The sequence below is a fragment of the Meriones unguiculatus genome, chromosome 2, assembly GCF_030254825.1.
Source record: "Meriones unguiculatus strain TT.TT164.6M chromosome 2, Bangor_MerUng_6.1, whole genome shotgun sequence".
Classification (NCBI taxonomy): domain Eukaryota; kingdom Metazoa; phylum Chordata; class Mammalia; order Rodentia; family Muridae; genus Meriones; species Meriones unguiculatus.
In genome coordinates, this window is record NC_083350.1 from 41482182 (window position 1) to 41506421 (window position 24240).

At 39.0% G+C, this 24240-nt stretch overlaps 1 protein-coding gene across 2 annotated transcripts in view; it reads right to left on the bottom strand.

Moving 5' to 3' along the window:
• The window catches only part of Commd10 (COMM domain containing 10), a 132239-nt gene that overhangs the window by 92071 nt on the left and 15928 nt on the right, over positions 1-24240 (bottom strand). For both annotated transcript variants that reach the window (XM_060377301.1, XM_060377300.1), the window contains one exon: positions 7566-7676. In XM_060377301.1, coding sequence (XP_060233284.1) covers positions 7566-7676 — 111 coding nt within the window. The remainder of the gene's footprint in view (positions 1-7565; positions 7677-24240) is intronic.

A 24240-nucleotide genomic window follows, 5' to 3' on the forward strand; every position in this document is an offset into this window, starting at 1 on the left:
AAAAGATTAAAAGTAGAAGGGGATAAAACCCTGACATTTAAATGGGGATAAAAATGTAACCACCATTTACATTAGACAAAAGAACTTTTGGCTTTTAAAAGAAGACTATGCTGGAACCTGGGGAAATGGTGGGTTGGGAACACACAGCATTTACCCAAGTCTTCTATACTGTGAAACAAAACATCAGGTGTGTGGCTTCAGAGAGGTGGATGGCACAGAAAGCCACAGAGTGCAACAGTAAACCACTGACAGACCAGATGAAACCTACAACTACCAAATTTTAGATTTGTAGAAGAAACGGTAGAACCTAACATCAGGGATCAGTCAGCGAAGCAGGAAGGCAGAGGGTCCTCTGGTGAGGTTTAAGCAAAAAAGAACAGGAAGGCCTCAACAAACTTCATAAATGTATAATTTGGCATTCTAGGAAAATATATGGTATGAATAGGAAAGCTACAACCTACCAAAGGGAGACCTCTCAGACAGTAGGAACCTTGGTGAGAACTCTCCATAAGAGAGGTCATACAGTCCAGCTTCTTAGGTAGAGAGAGAAGGCCCTGCACTTTTTACATACTCAAACTCAAGACACAAAGCATCCTCTTTCTGCTGGCCAGGAGAACAGCCACCGCAAGGATCAGGGGGGCCAAGGAACTGGCCCACACTAACCTGGATGCAGATTCAAGAACACAGCTCTACTTTGGAGGAAGTACATGCAGTGCTGCAGAAGGAGATGAAGGCATGTGTACTTGGGAACAACCATGACCTGTAGGAAGAACAAACCCAAGAATCCAGAGAGTATACGGAGTTTGGACAGAAACTAACAGAAATGATGTGATGAATCCACCGACAAACACTTTCCAAAAATACAGAAAGGTACAAGCCATACAAGTACAGGAGACACTTAGAACCCATGTAGAATAAATGACCAGACCTCCCCAGGGCACCTGTGATTAAAAGAACAAGAGTAGAGAACATGGAAAGAAAACTTAGGGATGGAGGAGAAGCAACAACTCACAGAGGCAAGTTCAGCAAAACCACATCAGAACCTTTTAGAAGAAATCATGAAAGACAGAAAAACATGGAATGATACTTTTCAAGCACCACAAACAAAATACTTGCTACCCAAAATTACTATATACACCTACGTTACCCTTTTTAAAATGTTGAAGAAATAAAGATCCTCTAAGATAAACAAATTAAAGGAATACTAGAGAAAATTCCTAAAGGAATCTTACCAAAAGATATAGAAGGGTTCAGTAAAGAATACGCTTCAGGCTGAGCCATGCTCGCCCAGTTCTTCCCCATCACCTGTTTCAGCAGTCCTTCTAACCTATCTCTCCCTTCCTCTGGAACACGCTACCTAACCTACAGAAGTCTCTGCCAGCAACCCCACAGCCACTACATTTGGCTAGGACCCAGGTAGGCTATTTGCACCATTCTCCTCTATTTTTGGACCTGCTACCTCATCCAGCCCAAGCCCTCCTCTTCCCCATCTACATCCCCTTGAGATTCAGCCTCTTGGTGTGTATAAAGGATCCATAGTTTTTATAGTTTTCTGCCACCCCTTTCAGCCAATTATTCCAAATCATATCCATCCTCTGTGACTCCACATTGACCAACAGAAACACCCTCTTCCAGGGAACCCACAGCCGATTGACACACTTGTCTTGGACCCAGAATGGGCAATAGTAACCAAAGAATGAAACACTCCTCTAACAAAGACCAGATAATTCAAATATCTTAACTCCAGATGCCTGGGTCCTAGTGGAAAAACACAAACATAAATAGCCAAGGCAATATGCCTCCTCCAGAAGCCAGCAACACTATTGCAACAGGCCCTGAGAAAAGCCATTTAGCTTAAGCACAAGACAAGGACTTCAAAACAGCAACTTTGAATATGCTCAAGGACTATTGGGAAAATGTGAGTCAATGCCTTCATGAAAATATAAATAGTTGAATGAAATAATGGAAAATATTTCAAGACATGAAAATAGAATTTAACAAAGAAATAGAATCAAACAAAAGAAAACCCAAACTGATATAAAACTGGAAATGAAAAACTCGAAGTCAAACAAAAACCTCAGAGGTCTCATTAACAGGTTTTAACACAAAAGAGAAGATTTAGGTCTTGAAGATGAAGTAGAAAAAAATGAATAGCTCTGTCAAAGAAAAAGTTAAATCTTAAAAACAAAAACAAATCCTCACACACAAAACATCCAGGAAAACTGGGACACTGTGAAAAGACCAAATCTAAGAATAATAGGCATATAGGAAGGAGAAAAACCCAAATAAAAGAATAAAAATATCTCTAATAAAACCTACACAATACAGAGGTCTATATCAAGGTACAAGAGGCATACAGAACACCAATTGATAGGATCGTAAAAGAAACTCTCCAGGACACAAAAGAACACTTAATGTACCGAACAAACAGAAGATACTTGTTTGTGAGGAGGGAAAACAATAACAGACATTTTAATGTGGATGGGGAAAGCCCATGAGGTCTCAATACTACACAAAGAACTACAGGCAACTAAACAACTAAGGGATGCTGAGAGCTGGAGAAACAGTCTTCCCCAGTGAAGAGCATACGCTGGTTATCGTAATACCAAGCAGTCATCCCTGAAAACATATGCACACAGTAACATCATACAAACTGAGCAGGTTGTACATCTGTATTCAGGAATATATTCATATTCATATTTGCATCCAGCAAAGACTAACCATCAGAAATCAATTCTTTTCCACATGCGAATTGTGCTCCCATCAGATAGATTAACTTGCTTGTATGATCAAGAATAAGAAAGTATCTTTTAACGTGATTTATGCTAATAAAAATGTGATGTAGCAAACCTTAAGATTCATTTAGAAAGTTCAGTCCTACATTTGAGAACATATTTGAAAAATATGTAGGTGCATGTAATTCAATCAATACTACAACACCTTTAAGGGGATCAAAGGATTTTAAATTGCTGTAACAAGAGTTCAAGATTTGATTAGCACATATTTGTTTTCTTATTGAGACATCTATCCTAAATAAATCAGAATGTTTCTCCTTAAGTAACATAGTCTGTTTAAACGGCTTCATGCAATGATATAATATAATCCTTACATCAAGGTTTGCTTTTTAAAAAAAAAAAAGTAGATTCTAGTGAAATATCATCTTTATATAAACATAGATATACTCGATAGGCAGAAGTAAACAAGTATCTCTCAATGACAAAGTATCAACAGTCCGAACTAAATCACATAAAAAGAAAACAGTAAACTCAGAATGCACATAATCTTAAGTAAAAGAATAAACCTCACATTTAAAAATAGCATCCAATATCTCAAAGTATGTGTACATATTACAGGATGGACTACTAAATCAGTAAAGTAGGAAAATAATCCAGGACCACCAATAAGCAATGCAGTACTCTTAAATAAAATGATCTGGCTTCAAATTCTAAACGTATAGATTACTAGCCTTATGACCTGGGGAAATTATTTCATCTTTCTGAACTTCCCTTTTTCTATCATGCCTGGAAGGGATCCTTTAAACACCCAAACCTGACAATATCTAGCATTCAGTACAGTTCAAACAAATAAGGGGGGTGGGAGTTTGCTTGCTGGTATAGCACACGCCCAGCATGGAAAGGCCATGAGTTCTATTCCCAGCATACTTGGAAAAAAAAACTACAAAAAAATAAAAGAGTAAACTTCATTTTTTTCTCTCTAAACAGAGCATACCATTCAGTTGGAAATATGAAGTTGTCTACCTCAGGAACCAGCATGAAAGGGTCTCTATTCACTCAAAATCATAATTATTCATCCATAAATATCTTCTGCACCCTATGTAAAGTCCAGCTTAACATTATGAGAAATGAAAGTCTGCTGTGAAAGTAATTTTTATTGTAGTTATGGGTAAAGAATGAAACATGATTTTAATCTCTACATTAATAAAATATAATTCTGTTGAGTAACAAATTGATACGAAAAGTATATATTTTTAAAGTATTTACTATTTTTAGAATAATCAAATATTGATGATATTCAATATTACCAACACTTGTTACAAATGACATCATATTCTTCACAATAATTTTTTTAATTCGACAGACTATAATTCGCCTGAAAGTAGTTTAAACTATTATGTAACAAAGCTATTCATTTATCTTGGGAATTGTTTCATTCCATTTTCTTATAAAGAAATAAATGTAAGTGACAGAATGAAACAAGAAATGTCAACAGTGCAGAAGGCTTTTTAATAAATTACATTTGGCAAATGATCACAGGCAAATTAACAAAAGCTGACTCATGATGATCTCATTTATTTGTTCTATATATATCTGATTAATCGGCATTAATTATGTTGATGGAAACAGGAGAACTCTATTGTTATACACAGATTAGAAATGTAAACACTTAGCATTTCCCACAACTTCTTTGAATGTTATGTTAAATAACATTGTAAATACCAGATATGGTTAGGCAAGCAAAGTGCTCTACTGCCCCCTAATGAAACAACCAAACCAAACCCAACCAAAACAAGAAAACTAATTTTAAAGTATCTGTGAACCAGAAAAATCATCTTACTTTGCAAAATGCAGCCAATAGGCACAAAGGACATTAGCTGACAAAAACTAGACTATAGATCTGTCCAAAAGCTACAATCATCCATTTTTCATGATAAAATTAGTAGCAAAACAGGAAAGCCTTGAGACAGAAATATTCCTCCGGCAAAGATAACACAGCCAAACAATGTTATCTAGCGTGATAGCAAAGGAAAACTTTAAGCTTTGCAGGCTACCCCTTTATGCCATGTTGTAAACCGCCACCAGGAAACCAGCTCCTTATAAACTACACTCTGGCGAACTACATTATGTTTTCAGCTCAGGGCTCAAAAGTGAACACCGAACAGATAATTCTCTAATTTATACTGACTATATTCCTCTTAAGATCTCAATACATGTATATTTCCTGGGTAACTACTTCATAAAATACATATTTAAAAGAATGTCCACCTGCAGCTTACTATGTTAAAGAAATGATTTTACAATATGATAATTTTATACTTTGCAGTTCTTTCCACTATAACACAAGTAGCCCTGACTTCCAATGTTCTAACAAAAGCTCTTCGTTTAATAAATTTTGTTTTCAAATCCTGCTCCATACCCTATACTTTCACTTTTAGCTTATCAACAATTCCTGAATTCTCATTTCAGAACACAGAAAAATGAGAGAGAACACAATACTTTAATAACAGAAGTTACATAAATATTAACACCAAGCCGGCACAGGAAATGGAAATAAAAAGAATGAACTCGTGATAACAGGAGGATGGAAACAAAAATTCAACTCAAGGCAGAATTCAGCAGGTCACTGAGGAGACAGTGTAGTCATCAACGGTTCCTTGAGGCACAGCATCACGTGGACACAGCATGTCCCTGTGCAAGTTGACAGTGCTTTTGCATTCCACGGTGTGCTGCTGTCGAGGAATTATTAGGAAAATTGTCTAGGGTCAAGTCCACACAGTTTCACAGGGGAGAGGCAGTACAAAGAAGTAGATCAATGTGCCTAAGAAGGTGAGGAGCTGGTACCTCAGTGGGTGCTGCTCTCCTGGCTGTTCTACTGGGAATGACAGTGGTGCTCTAGCTCAGCACTTTGTGAGGCTAACTAATGCTTATATGTAATAAGATCCAACCAAAATTTCAAAAGAGCAACAAATAGAAAAATGTAAATATCCCTGAACCTGTATCACAAATGAGCTAGATTTCATATCTGTACTGACTTCCTGGACAACACGAATTAAAAAAAAAAAAAAAAAAAAAAGACTGCCTTACTAGAAAAATTATTTTTTCATTCACACTGTCTAACAAGGGAACAGACACACGAGCATAAAGGCAAGTGTTTATGCCTGTGTGATGGAGCTGGGAGGCCTCGGACATCCCAGAGTGAAGCCCCATGAAAGCCCTGGTGCTTGAAGTGTATCTAATATTTGGTAAAAATAATATCCCTTATCGCACATACTGCTGTAGCTACTGGAGTAAACACACAATAGCCGTAGAGAAACAGTTACAGCACAGAGCTGCTTGAGTGTGCATATTTTCACTCATGGGGGGCCCCAGGCTACTCCAGCGTGTTTCAGACCATTCTCCTAAACTAAGGAAATGCCTTCCTTGGTTCCTAGGAGAGAGGGGACTTCCTGGGCTGTCCCTGTGCTCTTGAGGTCCCAGTAGGCACAAATAGCGAAAGTATACCAAGAAAAAAAACAAGAGATGATAAAGGAAGGAGAAAAGAAAATGACAGTAACTACATTAGCAAATAAGTTTAGTAGGAAACTTTGGCCTGATGAAAATGGACTGATTGACTGATTGCTCTGTTTCAGGTACCCACATTGTACTGATGGTAGTGATGATGATAAAAACCAGTGCGTACAGTAAATTTACCACACTGGCCTTGGTGCTTTACACACAGTAGACATGTAATCCCACAGAGACCTACAAGATACATACTACATCCTACAAAGAGAGAAATGAATAGTCTTACAGAGATCAGGTGTCCCGCCTGAATTAGGTCACTGTTAAGCTGCGGCACCAAGAATAATATACTTCTCAGTTTGACACTTGATCAGTAAGTGTGTGTTATTTTCCAATGAAAAATATGTGAAAGGAAATGATTTTGGAGCACTGCATTAAAGTAATTCATTATATATAAGACTTAAATCACATCAATATTTTGTGGTTATATAACCTGGGCTGGCTACTGGCCCAGTTCTTTAAAAAGACAAAAATGCCTATGACATAAGAACTAATTGTGAACACACTATCAAAGTACATTCTATCCCATTATAAATGCAGCTACTGGAAGAATACATTCCGTCTCTGTAACCTCTCCATCTTCAGCACCCCATTTCCCAGTTCTAGTTAAATATCTCAAGATGATACAAAGTCTCATCTTTTTAGAGGGGAAATTTACTCTCCCTTTCCCATCTTAAAAGGTAATTACTATACAAAATATGACAGGTAGCTCCCATTACCTCTGAAATATATTTCTCTAGAAGCCATAGTGGGACACCTTTCATGGCGTGTCTTTCACCTATATTAATTATGTTCAGGTTATTCTAAAATTGATACTAAAGGAGAAACCGCCCTATGGTGTAAAACTGATGCAAAAATCTATCTTGCAAGAGTTAGGATTTAAACACATGAACGCACTATTCCCCAAAATGCAATTCAGGTTGTCCCACTGTCCCAAAAACTGGCTGGACAACAAATGTCTTTTTCCCTTTATGCATGCAGCTTACAGCTTACACACACACACACACACACACACACACACACACACACATACACACACACGGGGGGGGCATCAAAAACAATAATTTAATAGGAACTCCATAAAGTTTTACATTACACAAATGAAAACATTGCAAAATGGTCTTATTAAAAAAAAAAAAAAAGCACATTACAGGATAAGCTGTTGTAATTGATTTGCACTTACATTTTAAATCCAGGCTCTTCTCTCCATGAAGCGGAAGACCTAACAAACAAAATAGCTCATTTCCCCAGGGCATGCCTTCTTACCTTGGAGTCTTCCTTGCTTACCCCCAGCTGCAGCAGGGCCTGAGGAGACTGCAGCTTTGCTTGAGCAGAGTGAGCCATTTGCAGGTTAAGCTGCCATCCCACTGTCTCTAGCTACAAAAGACAAGTGAGGGTTAGGTTCAGATGGTAAAGACGAAAAAAAAAAAAAAACCAGTCAACTCTAAGCACATTTCCACTCTGTAGGAATCAACACAAATAGCCTGGACTTAATGGAAAGTCAATCTCAGGCTCCTTTAACCTGAAATCTCTGTAAACTTTCCCTCTAGACCCAGTAGATCAGCCTCCTGTCATACATGACAAATCCAACAGTAAAAGTGTTTTCTTAACAGACTACTCTAAACAATAAAAATGCTATCAATCCAAGTACACAAAAAGAGCTGACGGTGGGTTGATTTATTGGGAGGGTGGACAGACACAGAATGTTTCTCAAACCCATTATGTAGCCCAGGATGGCCTTCAAATCCTGATCTTCCTGCCCCACCTTCCCAAGTACTGTAATTACTGACATGAGCTACCATATCCACTTCAGCCAATGGTTTTAAAAACCTTGTTGTTATTTTAAGATAAGTAAGTTACAAAGATTTATATTTGTTGATTATTTTTTAATCCTGACCACAGTTTCTCCTCCCTTCTCTCCTCCCAGTCCCTCTGCCCCCTCCCTTCTTCTACCAGCCCCCACCAACTCCCCAATCTACTCCTCCATTTCTCTTCAGAAAAGGGCAGACCTCCCATGGTATCAACCACCCATGGCATATGCAGAAAGATGAGGCATCTCCTCTCCTATTAAGGCTAGACAAGGAATGGATCCCAAAGGCAGGAAACATTGAGTCAGAGACAGCTCCTGCTCCCCCTGTTAGGAGTCCCACACCATGATTTACAGTCAGTAAGAAGACAGCCAGGCAAGAAACTGCTGACCTATGAGCTAGCCCGTGGTACCAGAGAGGTCATTATACTTTGCCAAGTACACTAACTTACTATGGCTCCCAATTACGGTGGAAACTGATTGTTTCCTTTGAATTTACTAACACAAGAGTACATGTCAATCAGGTAGGACAAAATCAGGTTCCCTATTACACAGCACAAACAGCTTTAGGAGACTAGACTCAGCAGTATGATCATGTGGTTTTAGATTCAGTTCCCTGAAAGTCTCAAGTTTCAAGTTTTGTGAAGTGCAGTAGCTGCAAGCCTCTGACAACACAGCCTTCGTGATGATTTAACCAAACCACCTTTGCTACACAGGGTCTGAATGCCAGCCTCACAATGCTTACTCAACCAGAATACTAATCACTTAATTTGAAAGACATTTGAACAGACACAGCAGTGACTCAAGGCCAGGCTGAAAAGAGTGCAATGGAAAGAATCATCAGCGTGGGAGAAGATGTGATGAGAAAACAGAGGCTCGCTTCTGCTTCTCCCGGCTCTTTCAGAGGTTTAGAAGAGAAAACAACCTACCCTTAACAAGTCGAAACTCACTTTAAAGGTGTGTATTAAGGAGCCTTAACATGCTGACCGCTAACACTGACCAAAAGAGTCTCTGGGAAGGTATCTAATAGGAGCCCACCGCTGTTTTCAACAGTCATAAGAACAGACCTCCAAAAAGCATTGACACATCCGGTCCTTGGGAAAATCACCTTCTAGGTATTCACATGGATCTGTAAGTAGTTCCTGACCTTACTGGCTGAGCCCATCCATGCTGTAAATTAATGCATGCCTCTCGGTGCTGCCTAACACTGGTGCAAGACAACCACTACTGAATGTGCACATCCTGCTTTGGCTCCCAGGGAAGCCATCGTTCCCTCAACCCCGGCAAAGGCGGAGTCTTTCAAGATCTCCATCCCCATATAAAACAGAAGTCCATCTACCTGAGCCATCTGCTTCTCCATCTCCTTTACAGCTATTAAAACAGAAAACAGAGATGATAAATACAAGGTGGTGTGGTCACTTAACTTTTTCTGTACCTCTCGAGTGCTCACCAAAGTACTTAAGTTCAGATGGCTGTTACCCTTCTCTTCAAAAAGAACCACAGATTGTTTCTGAGTCCCTACCTTTTCTCTAACCCAATCTCAGAATTCCACTTTGTTCCTTCTTTAAAGACTCAGTAACTGTCTTACAAAACAAATCCAAAATTTTGAGTCCTAAGTCTGGTATAAAAATTTCATCAAATGTGCGAACTAACCACCTTTCCAATCCTGTGTTGTAACATCCCTTGAAAGCTGTCTATAGCCCCGCCACACCGAACCAAATGTGAGGCCTAGGATACACTGTGCTATCTGCATGTCTCTTCTTTGGCTCCTATGTAATGTCTGTGTTTCTTCCTTCTCTTCCCTCTGTAGTTGTCACTCTACTTCTCAGGACACTATTTCCTTTCCTATTAGTATTTAGATCAGAATATTGTAGGAATCTACCTACATCTTCTCAGGGTTGACTATAGTCTCCATAATGATGAAGCAAGAATCAATCACCTTCATATCCCTGTAACCTGCAACAGCCCTGACAGGAATTCTTTAAGAAGGCATATTCACACTAAAATGAATAAATGAATGAATGAATGAATGAATGGATGGAAGAGGAGGCCAAAACTCAGTTATGTTTCCAACTAGATATGGCTTTTTAAGAAGTGAGAACTATAACTTAAGAGCCAGAATTTTCTTGGTTGGTTGGCATCTCTATTTCTGTTTCCCCTCCCCCCCCAACTGAGAGAGAGAGAGAAAAGAGAAAAGAGAGAGGAGAGTTAATCGGCTATCTACTGACTAAAGCATGCCTAGTAGATACTTTTTTTTTTTTTAGTGAAGAGTAAGCATTACCCTATACCTGCCACTTGGTTTAGTAACAGTCAAAACTGTGATCTTGTGGGCTTATGTTTAAGCTGACCTTAATTAAGCAACTGACTTCTCTAAGCTTCAATTTACTCATCAGCACAACAGGGAAACCACATCAATAACTTATGAAGAGTTAAATGCTGTATCATCTCCTTAGTGCCATCTATGGCCCTAACTTTTCCACATCTGTACAATTTCCAATATGTCTGTCTCTTCCTAAGTAGGTATGTATTCATTCACAATACTGTCATAAATATCTTCCTGTGCTAAAAGTACACATTATGATTTTGAAAAGTATAACTTACAATTTAAATCATTAGTGCAAGAAACTATTATGTATTTGACTTTTAAGTTTAACAACACATGAATTTTTAAACATATATTTTTGGTATGTTTATTATGCATATTTATTTTGGAAAAATATTAAAAAGAAATGAGTCATTTCACAAAAAAAGTAGAACTTTACCTCTAAAAGGTACTAATTGGGGATCAACCATTTGATAACCGAAAAGTATAGAATATTATCTTTTAACAATGCACATGCATTTACAATTGCATCCAATTTTGGAAAAGTTCTCCACCACCCGCTCCACATAAAAAAACCTATTAAGAGTGTCTGTGGCCTTGACTACTGTTAGAACATGGTTCAAGAAGGCAGTCATGTGAGGGGAATTCCGAGTGCTTATAAGAAAACTCCAAGGAAAGAAGACAAGAGTCTTATGACCTATGTTTTTTGAAAAACACGGCATTGTTCCTAGAACGTGCTTTCACACCCCTCCCAGGGGAAGCGGATAGGAGTGAGCTCACTTTAGATTATTCACTACAGCTGGCTGGTTTTATATGCCCCTATGGAAAAACATGTTTGCCATGTGCAGCTTGCCCTGTGATTACACACTCAGGTGACCTTTCTTAACCCTCGGAGTGTCTGGTGCTCTGAATGAAGGTGACTACTGTCGGAGACTTTAGCTCGCCCACTCTTAGGCACCGTTCGCCCAGTTCCCACCACCGTTCTAAAGCAGTCAACAGACCAGCGCGGAGAATAACGGATAAACAGACAGCCACAGGTAAAGCTGGGGACTAGACAGATGGCTCAGAGGTTAAGAGCACTGGCTGTTCTTCCAAAGGTCCTGAGTTCAGTTCCCACCAACCACAAGGTGGCTCACAAACATCCATAGTGAAATCTTGTGCCCTCTTCTGTTGTGTCTCTGTACATGCAGACATAATAATGTATAAACAATAAATAAATCTTTAAAAAAATAAAGGCAGGCAAAGCCAACAAACCCACAAGTCTTAGTCCATGCAAGCAGCCTATTGCTACTGACCATGCTTCTTTTGAAGGCTTTTTCAATTCCCCATAATATAATGAGTACGTAACTGTTTGCTGATTTCTGCCTGCTATCTAAGAGCCTGAGCAAACTGCTGAGTATGCGCTACTCATCCTGCACACACACAGGCTCACAAACGGAGTTTCACAGAACAGCAGTCAGTACCCCGAAACATTATAGGAAGAGAGACTTCAGAAGGTAAACACACTTACTACAGGGGACAAGCTCACAAACAAATAAAAAAGAGGGGGGGAGAGTCTCTCTTCAGTGGACCTGGGAGACAAAGAAAACAAAACATAGTGAAACAGGTACTTTTCCTAGCTACAATTCACAGACTACAAAGGAAAACAACTTGTTGATCAAGGTAAAAAAGCAAATGAATATCCCTTCTATTACAACTAAAACTTTTTAAGTCTGAAATCATGTCAGAATAAAAACTTAAGAGAAACTGATTTAAGTGAGAGTCATCAGCACATGTCACATGAAAGCAGAAAATGGGTCAGGGACATAACTCAATTTGCAGAGTGCTAGCCTGACCAGCACAAGGCCCAGGGTTCTCTATTAGGTCCTTAATCTGGTGTGGTAGCGCATTCCTGGAATCCAAGTACCCAGAGGTAGATGCAGGAGGCCCAAGGGCATCCTCAACTCTACCCAGTGAGAGTCTGACGCCAGCCTGGACTATAGATCCTGTCTCAAAAAAAAAAAAAAAAAAAAAAAAGTGTACCTGATTAGTGCATAGTCATCAATGTAAATGCCAAAGTATCTACTCCCACTGCTTTTGTGTTACAAATGGGATGGGGGAGGGGGAATTCAGTGTGGAAAAATTTCACCATCTAACCCAAGAGGTCAAAATTAACTTGACCCAAAAATAGGTTTATGTACTGTGATAGCTACAATGTTGCTTTTATACTAGACCAATAAAGAATTCACAGCCAAAATTAGATCATAAACAAACTATAGAAAATTGTAAACTAAGGACTCTCCTACAATATAAATTGCATGTATATATCAAATACATGAATACCTGAAAAGAAAAACTAAAAGATGTAACTTCTTACACTGCTTAGAACATGTTATTTGCTAACATAAGCATTGGTGATACAAATATGAATAAAATCCATTCTCTCTACCAAGGTGAAAGTCTTATGGTACACTAATTAGTCCTCTGAGACCTATAATGAGAAGCAAATATAGCTGTCATCAATGTTTTAATTACATGGAACAAAATGAAATTTTGTGTAGAGCTCTGCCTTAAGTTAGTTATGCTTTATTACCTCTGTTCAAAATAAAACACTGTTCGGTGTATATTTCTACGTTAAAATACTCAGGAATTTTGTTGTATTGTTTATATTCAAATTTAAAATGTGGGGTCTACATTTGTTTGCTTCCTAGTTGTGGTAAAGACACTTATAAGCATAGGCAACTCGGGGAGGAAAGGATTTGTTTCAGCTTACAGTTCGTGGTCCATCATCTAGAGAAGTCAGGGCAGGAACTGATGAAAGCAGAAAATGGGTTAGGGATATAGCTCATTTGGTTGAGTGCTGGGAAGGAACTAAAGCACAGGCCATGGACTGTGCTTACTGCCACTTACTGGTCTGTGTCTTGTGGCTTGTTCAGCCTGTTTTCTCAGACAACCTAAGAGCACCAGCTCAAGACAGATGAGACATAAATCATTAATCAAGAAAGTGGCCCAAACACTTGCCAACAAGCCAATCTGATTAAGGCATTTTCTCTACTGATGAAGGCATTTTCCTCCTCTCAGATGACTCTGGTTTGTGTCAGGCTGACAAAAACCTATCCTACACAGGGTCTTAGTTTAAATGTCAGCAAAATAACATTAAACACATGGAGAATAAAGCAGTAGTATTTTAAATGCTTTTTTCAACTCATTCCAGAACTGTAAGCATCTAACAAACACTGCTTCTTTCTTGAAAATGTTACTATTTAGCTGATAGATGACTTTCTTCTCTCTCCTATGTCCATGTAAAATTTCAGTGAAATATTAACATAATTGCTCTATAAAGCACAATTCTGAACATGGTCCAAATTAACAAAAATGGCTATAATATTAACTCTCTAAAGCTAAAAAATAATAAATATGGCTGGAGAGATATTCAATCAGTAAAGCACTTGTCAAGCAAGCATGACAATCAGATCCCCAGCACCCATGTAAAATGCAGGGCATGGGACCAGACAGGCAGATCCCTGGAGATCACTGGCTAGCCAGTTGGCCAATCAATGAGCTCTGGGCTCAGTGAAAGACCTAATCTCAAAACATACAGTAAAGAATGGTAAGTGAACACACACAGCTAAACACACAAATAAATAAGCAGCTAAATTTTTACTAGTAGCTCTCTAAAAAAAGAAGTATTAAAAGTTTTTGGATGAGAGAAAGGCATACTTCGTACCTACCATGCCAAAGAAGGCTGCATGGGCTACATACATGGGATGCAAATACTGCCAATTATGATAGAGTGCATATTCTTCATGCAGGCAGAGAGGCTGTCTGGATCTCCTAATATGTTCAATGCGGGAAAGATGATGATAAAATGTAGAAATTGTGTTTTTCCTGTACCCAGGTTTTAAAAGAAATATCTATTATTTTCTTCAACAGAGGGAAAGAGAAATTGCTTTAAAAAAAGGAAAAGGTACATAGTTTCAACATTCCTGATCCAGAAATCCAAACACCAAAAATGGTTCAAAATCTGGTAATTTTTCAATAATAATGTGCCACACAAAGAGCTTGGAACTTGGGTTATTTTGAATTACACACTTCACACTGTACATGCTTAGCTGGTAACGAGTAGCAGATATCCCAAAATCTGAGGAAATGCAAAGTCTGGAACACTTCTAGTCACACGCATTTTAGGTGAGGGACACTTGACCTGTACTGACAAGTGACGAAGTTTCCAGAAGAAACTCGGCAAAGACAGTGCCACTAAGACTTAACCAACACTGTAAGGCATGTTCCGGACAAACCACCTGAGCTGCATTTTTCAGGTGACATCTTCAGAGATGGAGGCACGTATCACATCCCACATTGCTGGAGTGCAGGTGTGACCTCTTCAATCATCTTAGGAACCTGGCATTTTCCCTGGTCAATCAATTGGATCTGTATTCAAAGTCCAAGGGCCATTCTTCCTACTTCCCTGCTACTGGACAATTCACCTAATTCCAAGCACCAGTTTCTTCACTTTGGGTTAAAATTGAGGAAATCTGATTCAACCACTGGACTGAGCCCTTGTGGGCAACAAGATACGCATAAAAGTATTGGCATCTGACAAATAGGATATTAAAACAGGTACTGCTCTCCCGCCCTCCCTTTCAGGTCAAGGTCACTGTCTATTATTTTTCCAGTAATTCTCTTAAGTCTCTTCTCAAGCCTTTCTAAGAACTTACGGACATTTAAATTGCTTCCATGCCTGCCTAGCTGATTTCAGGGCAGGTCTTCCCCATTTGCTCAAAACTGCAATAAATTTCTGTTCTCTCTTTGAAAGCATTTTATGTGGGAATTGTTTCTTTTCCTATGGATTTAGTTCCATGATTCAGTTCTGGCTTTACGTGGCTTGACTTCTCTTACTGGCAATGTGAAAACATCCTCTGAGTCCCATACCACACAAGTAACCAAACCTCATCTTACTCCTTCAGTTTCTAAATACAGACTCTCATTTCTAGTGTATACCACATTTCTCTTCTTAACATACCCGCTTCTTTTGTTTTAATAAAAGCATATAGCTGTTTATTTTCAAATATGTTCTATCAAATTGTTTCAGATAGCTTATTTGATGCCAGAGTTGATTTTACATTCTAAATCCTTTAGAGAAGAATTTTAAGATTTATTTCTATTATAAATAAAATATTTGACCTTTGTTCTAAATGAGTTAATATTATATTTCAAGCTTTATTACTATTTGTAAATCTCACTGTGTTTGCCACCCAGGTATACATTACTTTGATACACACAGTGTATTCACCAGGGTATTAGTTAGAAATTAGTTACTGGAAGAACATTAAAAAAAAAAAAAGACCCAATATTTGGAAGTTAACCACATGCTTTTAAATAATGCCCAAAACAAAAAGAAAGTCTAAGAAAAATCAAAATCTAAGTTGAACTAACTGTAAAAGAAAATTTAGAAGCAGGAAAGAATTTTTATATTTGAAAATAAAAGCAGAATTCAAAGAGGAAAACCGGTAAATCAACCATCAACAAAATCAGTTTTTGCTCTGCAGATGACCCCATTAAAAGACAAGTCACGCTGTACACGAGGAGTGATTATGTGCAAACCACATGCCTGACAAAGGATTGGTGTTTTATATAAATAAGGAGTACTCACACCATAGGACACAACTTAAAATGTGGCTCTCAGCCTTCATCAAAGAACTTTGTTTTTGCAGCAGATAGGGTTGTTACAGAGATCCACAACTGGTCCAACTGCGCAGGACAGGTGAACATGGAGTTCGAGCACATCGCAACTCATAAAGCTCAGAGACCATCACAAAGGAGGCAGCAGAAAGACTGTAAGACCCAGAGGACCAGGGTGCCAGCGATGAGATACTGCCAGCTATGAGATGTAGACACTGAATTAATGAAACCCTAACAATACAGCTGTCTAAGTAAGACCTCAATAATGCCCACGCCCGCTGATAGGACAACATGGAGGGTACATTTTACAAGGCTCCTGAATTTCTTTCTTTTTGTTGTTACAATACTATGCCCAAAAGTGACTTATAGAACAGTTTGTTTTGGCTTGTAGTTCTGGAGGGAGGGTGCAGGAGGCACAGGAAGCTAAGAGAACACACTGTCAACTGAAAATATCAAGTAGAGAGTAAACTAGAAATGGAACAAGGCAGCCTGGTGTGGTGGTGCACGCCTGTAATCTCCGCACTCTGGGAGGCAGAGGCAGGCGGATCTCTGTGGGTTCAAGGCCAGCCTGGTCTACAAAGCAAGTCCAGGACAGCCAAGGCTACATAGAAAAGCCCTGTCTAGAAAAAAAAAAAAATACCCCCTCAAAAGGAATGGGTCAAAGTTTGCCCCCAGTGATGTGCATTCTCTAGCAAGGCTCCAGCTCCTCATCCACTACCTTCCCGAACAGCACCAAACATTCAAGTGTGAAAGCGCACAGAGGGCATTTCTCATTTGATCCACCACAGTCCTACCTCTAGACAAAGAGCTACAGGTAATAAACAGTTGCTGAGGGGAAAAATCGGTTTTGTCCAGAGATGATCCCCATGAGAGGTTATTCAATCATAAGTGGTCAGTCCTAAATACATGTACATACCAGCAACACTAAACAGACTTGGTAGGTTATGTGCATGTGTGTATGTGTGGGTGCATGTGTGTATGCACATATATGTGTGTGTTTTGCAATAATACATAAGAAAAAAGATCATGAATTAAGGGGGTGTCACTAGAGTAGGAAGGAGAGAGGGAAAAGTGGAAATGACATAAGTACAGTATTTTTTACATATGCACAACACATGAGGAGACATCTCAGGTGAGAAGAGATATAACAGCAAATCAGCACAAGAAAAATGCTAACCGTCACTGATCATCAGAGAAATGCAAATAAAGCAATGATGAGACTTTACTACATGGCTTTTTTAACAGATAAATGTGTCAATACAAACTTTGGCAAACAAATGGAGAATGTAGATCATTGCTGGTAGGAATACAAAACAATATAGTCACTTTAGTTTTCTTAGAAAAAAAAAGCTATCATATGATTTAAAAATTATGAGACAAATAAAAACTTGAGTTCACACAGCAACCTACACACAAATGTTCATGACAATCACCTGTAATAATCCCAAACTGGAAATATATAAAGTGTCCTTCCATAATTGAATGTTTAAACTATGTTCTATACATACTATGGCAACAAAAAAGGAATTGGCATGCAAGGAGAAATCTCTAGAAAATTGTAGGTATGAGCCAAAAGTCAACCCAGACTATTATATACAGCAGAACTCCCCTCATGTACCACCCTTGAAACGACAATACAGAAGGACAAGAGATCTGTGGTTGTCTAGGATACACAAAATGGGCAGGGGAGAGAAATGGGTGTGTATATACAAGGACAACATGAGCAAAACTGGTGCTTATTGACTTGCTCCCTCTGCCTTGTTCAGCTGCCTTTCTTACAGCTCAGGCCCACCTGCCTAGGACTGACATTACCCACAGGGAGCTGAGCCCTCCTACCCCAATTAGCAACTAAAAAAAAAAACCACAGACATGTAATAGACCAATCTGATGGAGGCAATTCTTTGGTTGAAGTTTCTCTTTCAAAGTAACACTAAGTTCATGTCAAATTGACAGCAGAGGGTAACTATAACAGTTATCCACATATGTATGAATCTTAAGCAACAAGCCCACAATTTGAGAGAAAACCTGGTCCTGTTGGAATTGTGATGATTGCTACACCTGAGTAAATAGTATTAATTCTTATGACAATGTCTATAAAACTGCATTTTCACCTCAGTTTTTTATCCATTTTTAAACAGTAGTGGAAATGATGAATCAGTCAGAGCTGTAGTGTAAAGCTGGCAATGCTCTCCACACTTATGTCTCAACTCCAAAAAGCACAGTGCAGGAGGTCACATTTCAAAATGCCAGCTAGTCAGCTGGTAACAGAATTCAGCACTCTGCGCACTGTCAGAACTGTAGCAGAACTGATGGCAAGCATATGGAAAACAAATGTCAGTAAATAAGTCAGGAGCCATCTGTGCAGATAAGCTCACATGCTCAAGTCACCACCTCCTTTCACGTGGTGGAAAAGCCAGAAGGTGGCACCTATCCCCCAAGTAAATGGAGAGGGGATAGCCAGAGAGACAGGGACAGACAAGACAGACAGACAGAAAGGAAGAGAGAGCAAACGCAAACACACACACACAAACACTGGCATTTACCCCAGAGGCAATGAAATATGAGCCACTGTAAAGTCAGTTTAAAACCACAGGCCTATCACAAATTCCCTCAACATGCCTAACAGCTCAGAGACTCCTTTCACGAGGTCAAAGCTGTAAGAAACAATACTTTCAAAGATATAGTTACAGATGCTACAGATACACAGATGTGGAGACACTCCCTGATGGATAACAAGTTGTTCTGGATCACTCCCCACACTCCAGCATTAGCTCAGTGTTGTAACTGCTCTAAGGACTTACTCAGTGACGTACACTGAAAAGAAAAAAATGAAGACACCTACTTTCCTGAAGCCAACATTTGAGTGGATAAAAGACCCGCTGATGATTAATAAGTAAGCAATATTGTATGGTATTGAATGATAAGAACAAAATAAAAGAGGATTAGATATGGTAGACAAGAGCACAATTTTAAAGACTGCAGTCCGGAAAACAATCTGAGACCATAAAAGCCTGAAGACCTAAGTTCAATATTTAGACCCCACATAAGAAGCCCTATGATATGCTGGCACAAATCTATAATCCCAGCACTCCTACAGTGAAATAGGAAGTGAAAAGAGAACAGACAAGAAGCTCTCATGCAGTGAAGCAACAGAAACAAAAGATTTTGGACTAAAAAAAGTCTCAAAGGACCATTCTAGTGGGAACTTGGAAGACAAGAATGTGTACCATGAAGGCCTGGTTTCTGAGAGTTCAGGGAAAACAAGAACTCCATCAGGGACTGGGTTAGGGGCCATTTGTGTGACATTCTATCAAAGAATCATGTATCCTGCCCTGTCAATAAAACTTGAGTGAAGTTCAGTATAAAGGTGATGGACTAGTTTGTTTGGTGGAGGAAATCTGAAGACAGGCCAGCCCTCAGGTTGTGGCATGGCCAATGCTCCCTGCTCTCATACAGGTCTCTAGTGAGATAGTAAGAAGCTTGGTGAGGAAACGTGTGTAGCTTCAACCTGAGCTGACAACAAATTATCTGTAGTAGTTAGAGACTAGTAAATACCAGAAAAGGGAAACCTGGGACTTTACACCAGGACAACACTTGTGGAAGGCTCCAGCTTTTGAAAATGCAAATTCACTTGAAAGAGAAAGCTGAGAATGTCATTCTTAAAAGCCTCTTTCTTGTTTGGTTGGTTATTTTAAAAAGTCTTGCCTTATGGTGCCCAGATATGTCGAGAACTCACTAACACAACCCATGCCGCCCTTGAACTCAGGGTGATCTCCTAAATGACTGTCTCCCTCCACAGAGCAGACAGTGCTGATCTCTGGGAAGACAACGCTTTGAGCAGTCTCCAGAGGACAGCAGGAAAATGCTGCCTTCTGCAAAAGTCCAAAAGGAAACTGACCGAACCAGTGATCTATTTTCAACACTCTGCATTTCATGTTACCAAATCATCAAGTCTCAAGAGGTAGAAATGCTTATTATAAACATCACAATTTAGGAATACGCCCTAACTTTATCCTCAAGATGCAGTATGGTCTCACTTTCAGGGTAACAAAAATGTGCACTTCTTGACCTACAAACTTACCCAAAGTACCTATCATGAGTTTTATCTCCAAACTTAAATTTAAGACATTGGTAAGACACATCAATGACTTTCAAATTGCTATGGCTCCGTGTCAAAAATATATGAATAGTACAAGTTTGAGGACAGTGAAATGTCATTCAACTAATGATCTCAAAATTGGCAACACTGAAAAAATACATCAGCTGTATTTAGCAGCGCACATCTTGGAACATGATGACATAATCAGGGTAATCCTGCTAAGAGCACAGTTCTTTGGCATTAGCAAAATCTTTATTCAATTTATTAATGGTTCTGGTCTCAGCCAATTACTTAGGAGAGAATATGTTTCTGTTCTGAATAAAACTGAATAATGCTCTTTTAGATTAAAACTCTTTAAATTGACTGCTGTCTCAACAGCTAAATCCATCACCTTTTTGCTCCCTAGAAGAATGTCCATCTGTTTCAAGCTAAGGCAACTCTTCCTATACTCGTACTTTTAAAGAGAGAAATTTAAATGTCTGGAATCTAGGATTCTAACAAGATTCAAGAGCCAAAATGTTAATAAAACACAGACATGCACACACAGGCTCACACACACACACACACACACAAACACACACATACAGTTTAAAATACAACAAAAATTAAAGCAAAAGAGCACTAGGAAACAAAAAGTACAATTCACACCTCTTCATTGAACTATTCTTTTCTCACCAATAAGTAGAAATATCTTTCTTTTTAAGAAAAACAAACAAACTGAATTTCAAATTATCATAATTTGTGAGTCACTTAACAACTTAACAACTATTTGTTGAGAATCTGCTGTCCTCCAAAGTACACTACATCAGTGAAACTACAGCATTGAACAAAGCAGACAAACGGTTCTGTCCTTGTAGAGTTTGTATATAAGACCAAAGCAAACAATTTAAAAAGTAAACCAGTAAAATGTAAAGTAGCATGGTACAAAATGAGCTACCATCAATAGACGGTTCTTCCAATTATGAGGGTCTAAGATAAATGTCACCTTTAAACACAGATCTGAAGATTGTAAAAGAGCCAGCCATATGGACATCCAGTAGAAAAGCCTCTGAGGCCAAAAGATCAGAGAAATTCAGAGTGATCCAGGTGGGAGATATTAAGCAGTAAAGGTCAACAAGATAGTCAGTGGGCTGAGGGAAGACTACAGATCACAGACGCAACTGTAAGAAATGAATTCCATTATAAGCAACACAGAAAGCCACTCATGGATTTGTGGTAGAAAAGGAACAGAATAAGACAGAGTTTAAACCAATCAAATCACTGTTGGTAACCTGAGCTAGTAAAAGCTACATTCAGGGAGACAGAGGCAGGCGGACCTCTGAGTTCAAGGTCACCTTTCTCTACGGAGTGAGTTCCAGGACAGACAGGCGACAAAGCTAAACCCTGTCTAGAAAAAAACAAGAAAAAAAAATCATTAGAGACAAAAATTATAACCCCCAGACAGAATTTTTCCCATGACACAGAAAAATGAATAGCAGCAGGCACAAATCAGGGTAAATTTGACTAAAAAATAAAGATAAAAATAAAGGATTCTGAGTCTTTTGTTTGCTTGTTTGTTTTGGTTTTTTGAGACAGGGATTCTCTATGTAGCCTTGCCTGACCTAGACTCACTTTGTAGACCAGGCTGGCCTCGAACTCACAGCAGTGTGCCTGCCTCTGCCTCCCTGGATGCTGGATTACAGGCGTGGGCTACCACCCCTGGCTACGAGAATTGTGACTCTTAAAAGGAAACCATGTGGTGGAGAAATCCACACGTTTCTGACTTTCCCTAATCCTCGTTGTGTGACGTGGCTAAAACTCTATAAGAAAGCTTCAGAGTGTTTTGGCTTACGGTAATCAGTGATCCCATTCTTAGATCCATATTCAAAGGAAATGGAAACATACATCCATAAGAGGACTTGTCCACTAACTGGCATTACCCTACACCACGAATGATGCTTTTCCCAGAAGCCGTAGGTTGCCAAAGAAAAAGCCCAGGTCCAGGTCTAGAGTATCTCCCCTCAAGTTGTTGATCAGAACATTGTCAAAACAACACAGGCTATTGTCTAAAGATACCACATTCACTGATCACAGGACATGAAAAAATCAAGTTGATATTAATCAGGAAGATTCTTCTCTGATAGCTTACAGAGTACTCAAAGGTACTATGAAAGCTTCTGGGAAGTAAAAGCTTCAACAGTCTGGTGAACCCTGGGAACTGCAACAGCAACCAGCATGATAAGATGTGCCCGTGACTGCAATTGTGGCATGAATGCTATGGGAGTAGCCAACCACTTTCTAATTGAATTGAAACCTTCTACACAAAGATGTTGGGTACTGCAAATCTAGCCAAAAAAATGGTACAAAACATGATTGAGGGGCTCATAGGCCCCAGAGGTGAAGCTACAATGATCATTCTGCTAAATGGACAAAATAACAAACTGCTCTCTAGACTCATACCTTCTACTCATAGAGACAGTGGTGAATGCAGAAGCTCACAACTGATCACACTGCAAAGAACAAGTATCAGTGGAAATGGGACATCTATACCACATTCCCCCCAAAGCTCAAGACATCATAGAGAAGGAGGCAGGAAGATGTCAGGACTGGAGCAGAATAGTGTGTTCTCGCTATCATAGGACTTTTTGCACTCATTAACTCACAGCAGCTGTGGTTGTCTGAACACTGTCCGCACAAGATCAAGCCAGTCAGCATTACAGTACAGAATAGGAAAGCATTCACAAGTCCTCACCCTTACCTAAGGAGCTGTGCACAGATGACGGCTTCTAGGCTCACTTTTCTTTAAGGGCGTGACCCTTTGTAGGTCAACCATGATCCAGTGACTAGTGCCACACTTGCAAGTATATGTGCAGAACATATGAACTCGGCGGATCATCAAAACAACGAAACAAAAACAGGACACAGAATTAAGAGTAGAGGGGTGGATCTGGGAGGAGTTAGGGAGGAAAGCAGGGAGAGAGTATGATCAAAATATATTGTGTATAAAGTTACCAAAGAATAAAAACACTTTTTAAAGGAAGACAAGGATTTGTCCATAAATGTTCACAGCACTGTTCCTCTTAACAGCACAGAACTGTGACTGCTCCAACATCTGCAAATAGAAACACACAGTGACTTTCAATTAGTGGACTGTTATGCAACAATAAAAGAACAATTGATACCTGTCACACCACCAGACAAGCCAGGAATGTGTTCACTGTCGTTAGGTCAATACATGTTACACTCATCTGTTTATATTAACTTTAACATCAAACCTAAGCTATGGCGATATAACTAAGAAGAGAATGATGCTGGGTATAGCGGTATACATCTTTAGTCCCAGCATTCGGGTGGCAGAGGCAGCTGGATCTCTGTGAGTTCAGGCCAGCTTGGTCTACACAGTTAGTTAGCTAGTTCCAGGCCAGTCATAGCTACATAGTGAGACTGTGTTAAAAAAAAAAAAAAAAAATTAAGAGCTGAGGGTAGAGAGATCAAAGTAAACTACACACCTCTGGATGATGAACCTATGGTGTATGATGTTACAGTTGGCTGACTAATATACAGAGGTTCCAAACTCACCAGCTGAACACTTCACACCCCTGCACTTTATTGCAAGGAAGTTATAGTTCTGTAAAGGTAGCATCAAAAATAGAGCAGAATAGATCAGAACCTCATACTCAATTCAAATACCTAGAAAAAAAAATACGCCTTTTATTTAATTACATGGCAATTACTGAAGTAATAGAGGCAGAAATTTGAGTTGGATGTGGACATTATTACAAAAAAGTACCTTTCTTATGAATAATGACAATGATGTAACCGGAATTAAAATTCTGAAAGACCACTCACATGTACATTTATAGTGACACTGTGTGTCTAAAGATACAGATGCTGAAATATACTATGTTCCCTTTCTAATAAAACTATTCATCTATTCTCGGAATTCAAAAAAAAATGCAATAAAAATATTCAACAAAGTAACATGACAAACATCAGTTATAAAATGTCAAGTTCTAATTTTTCTTTATTCTGCTCTCATATATTACATCCTGACAGCAGTTTCTCCTCCCTT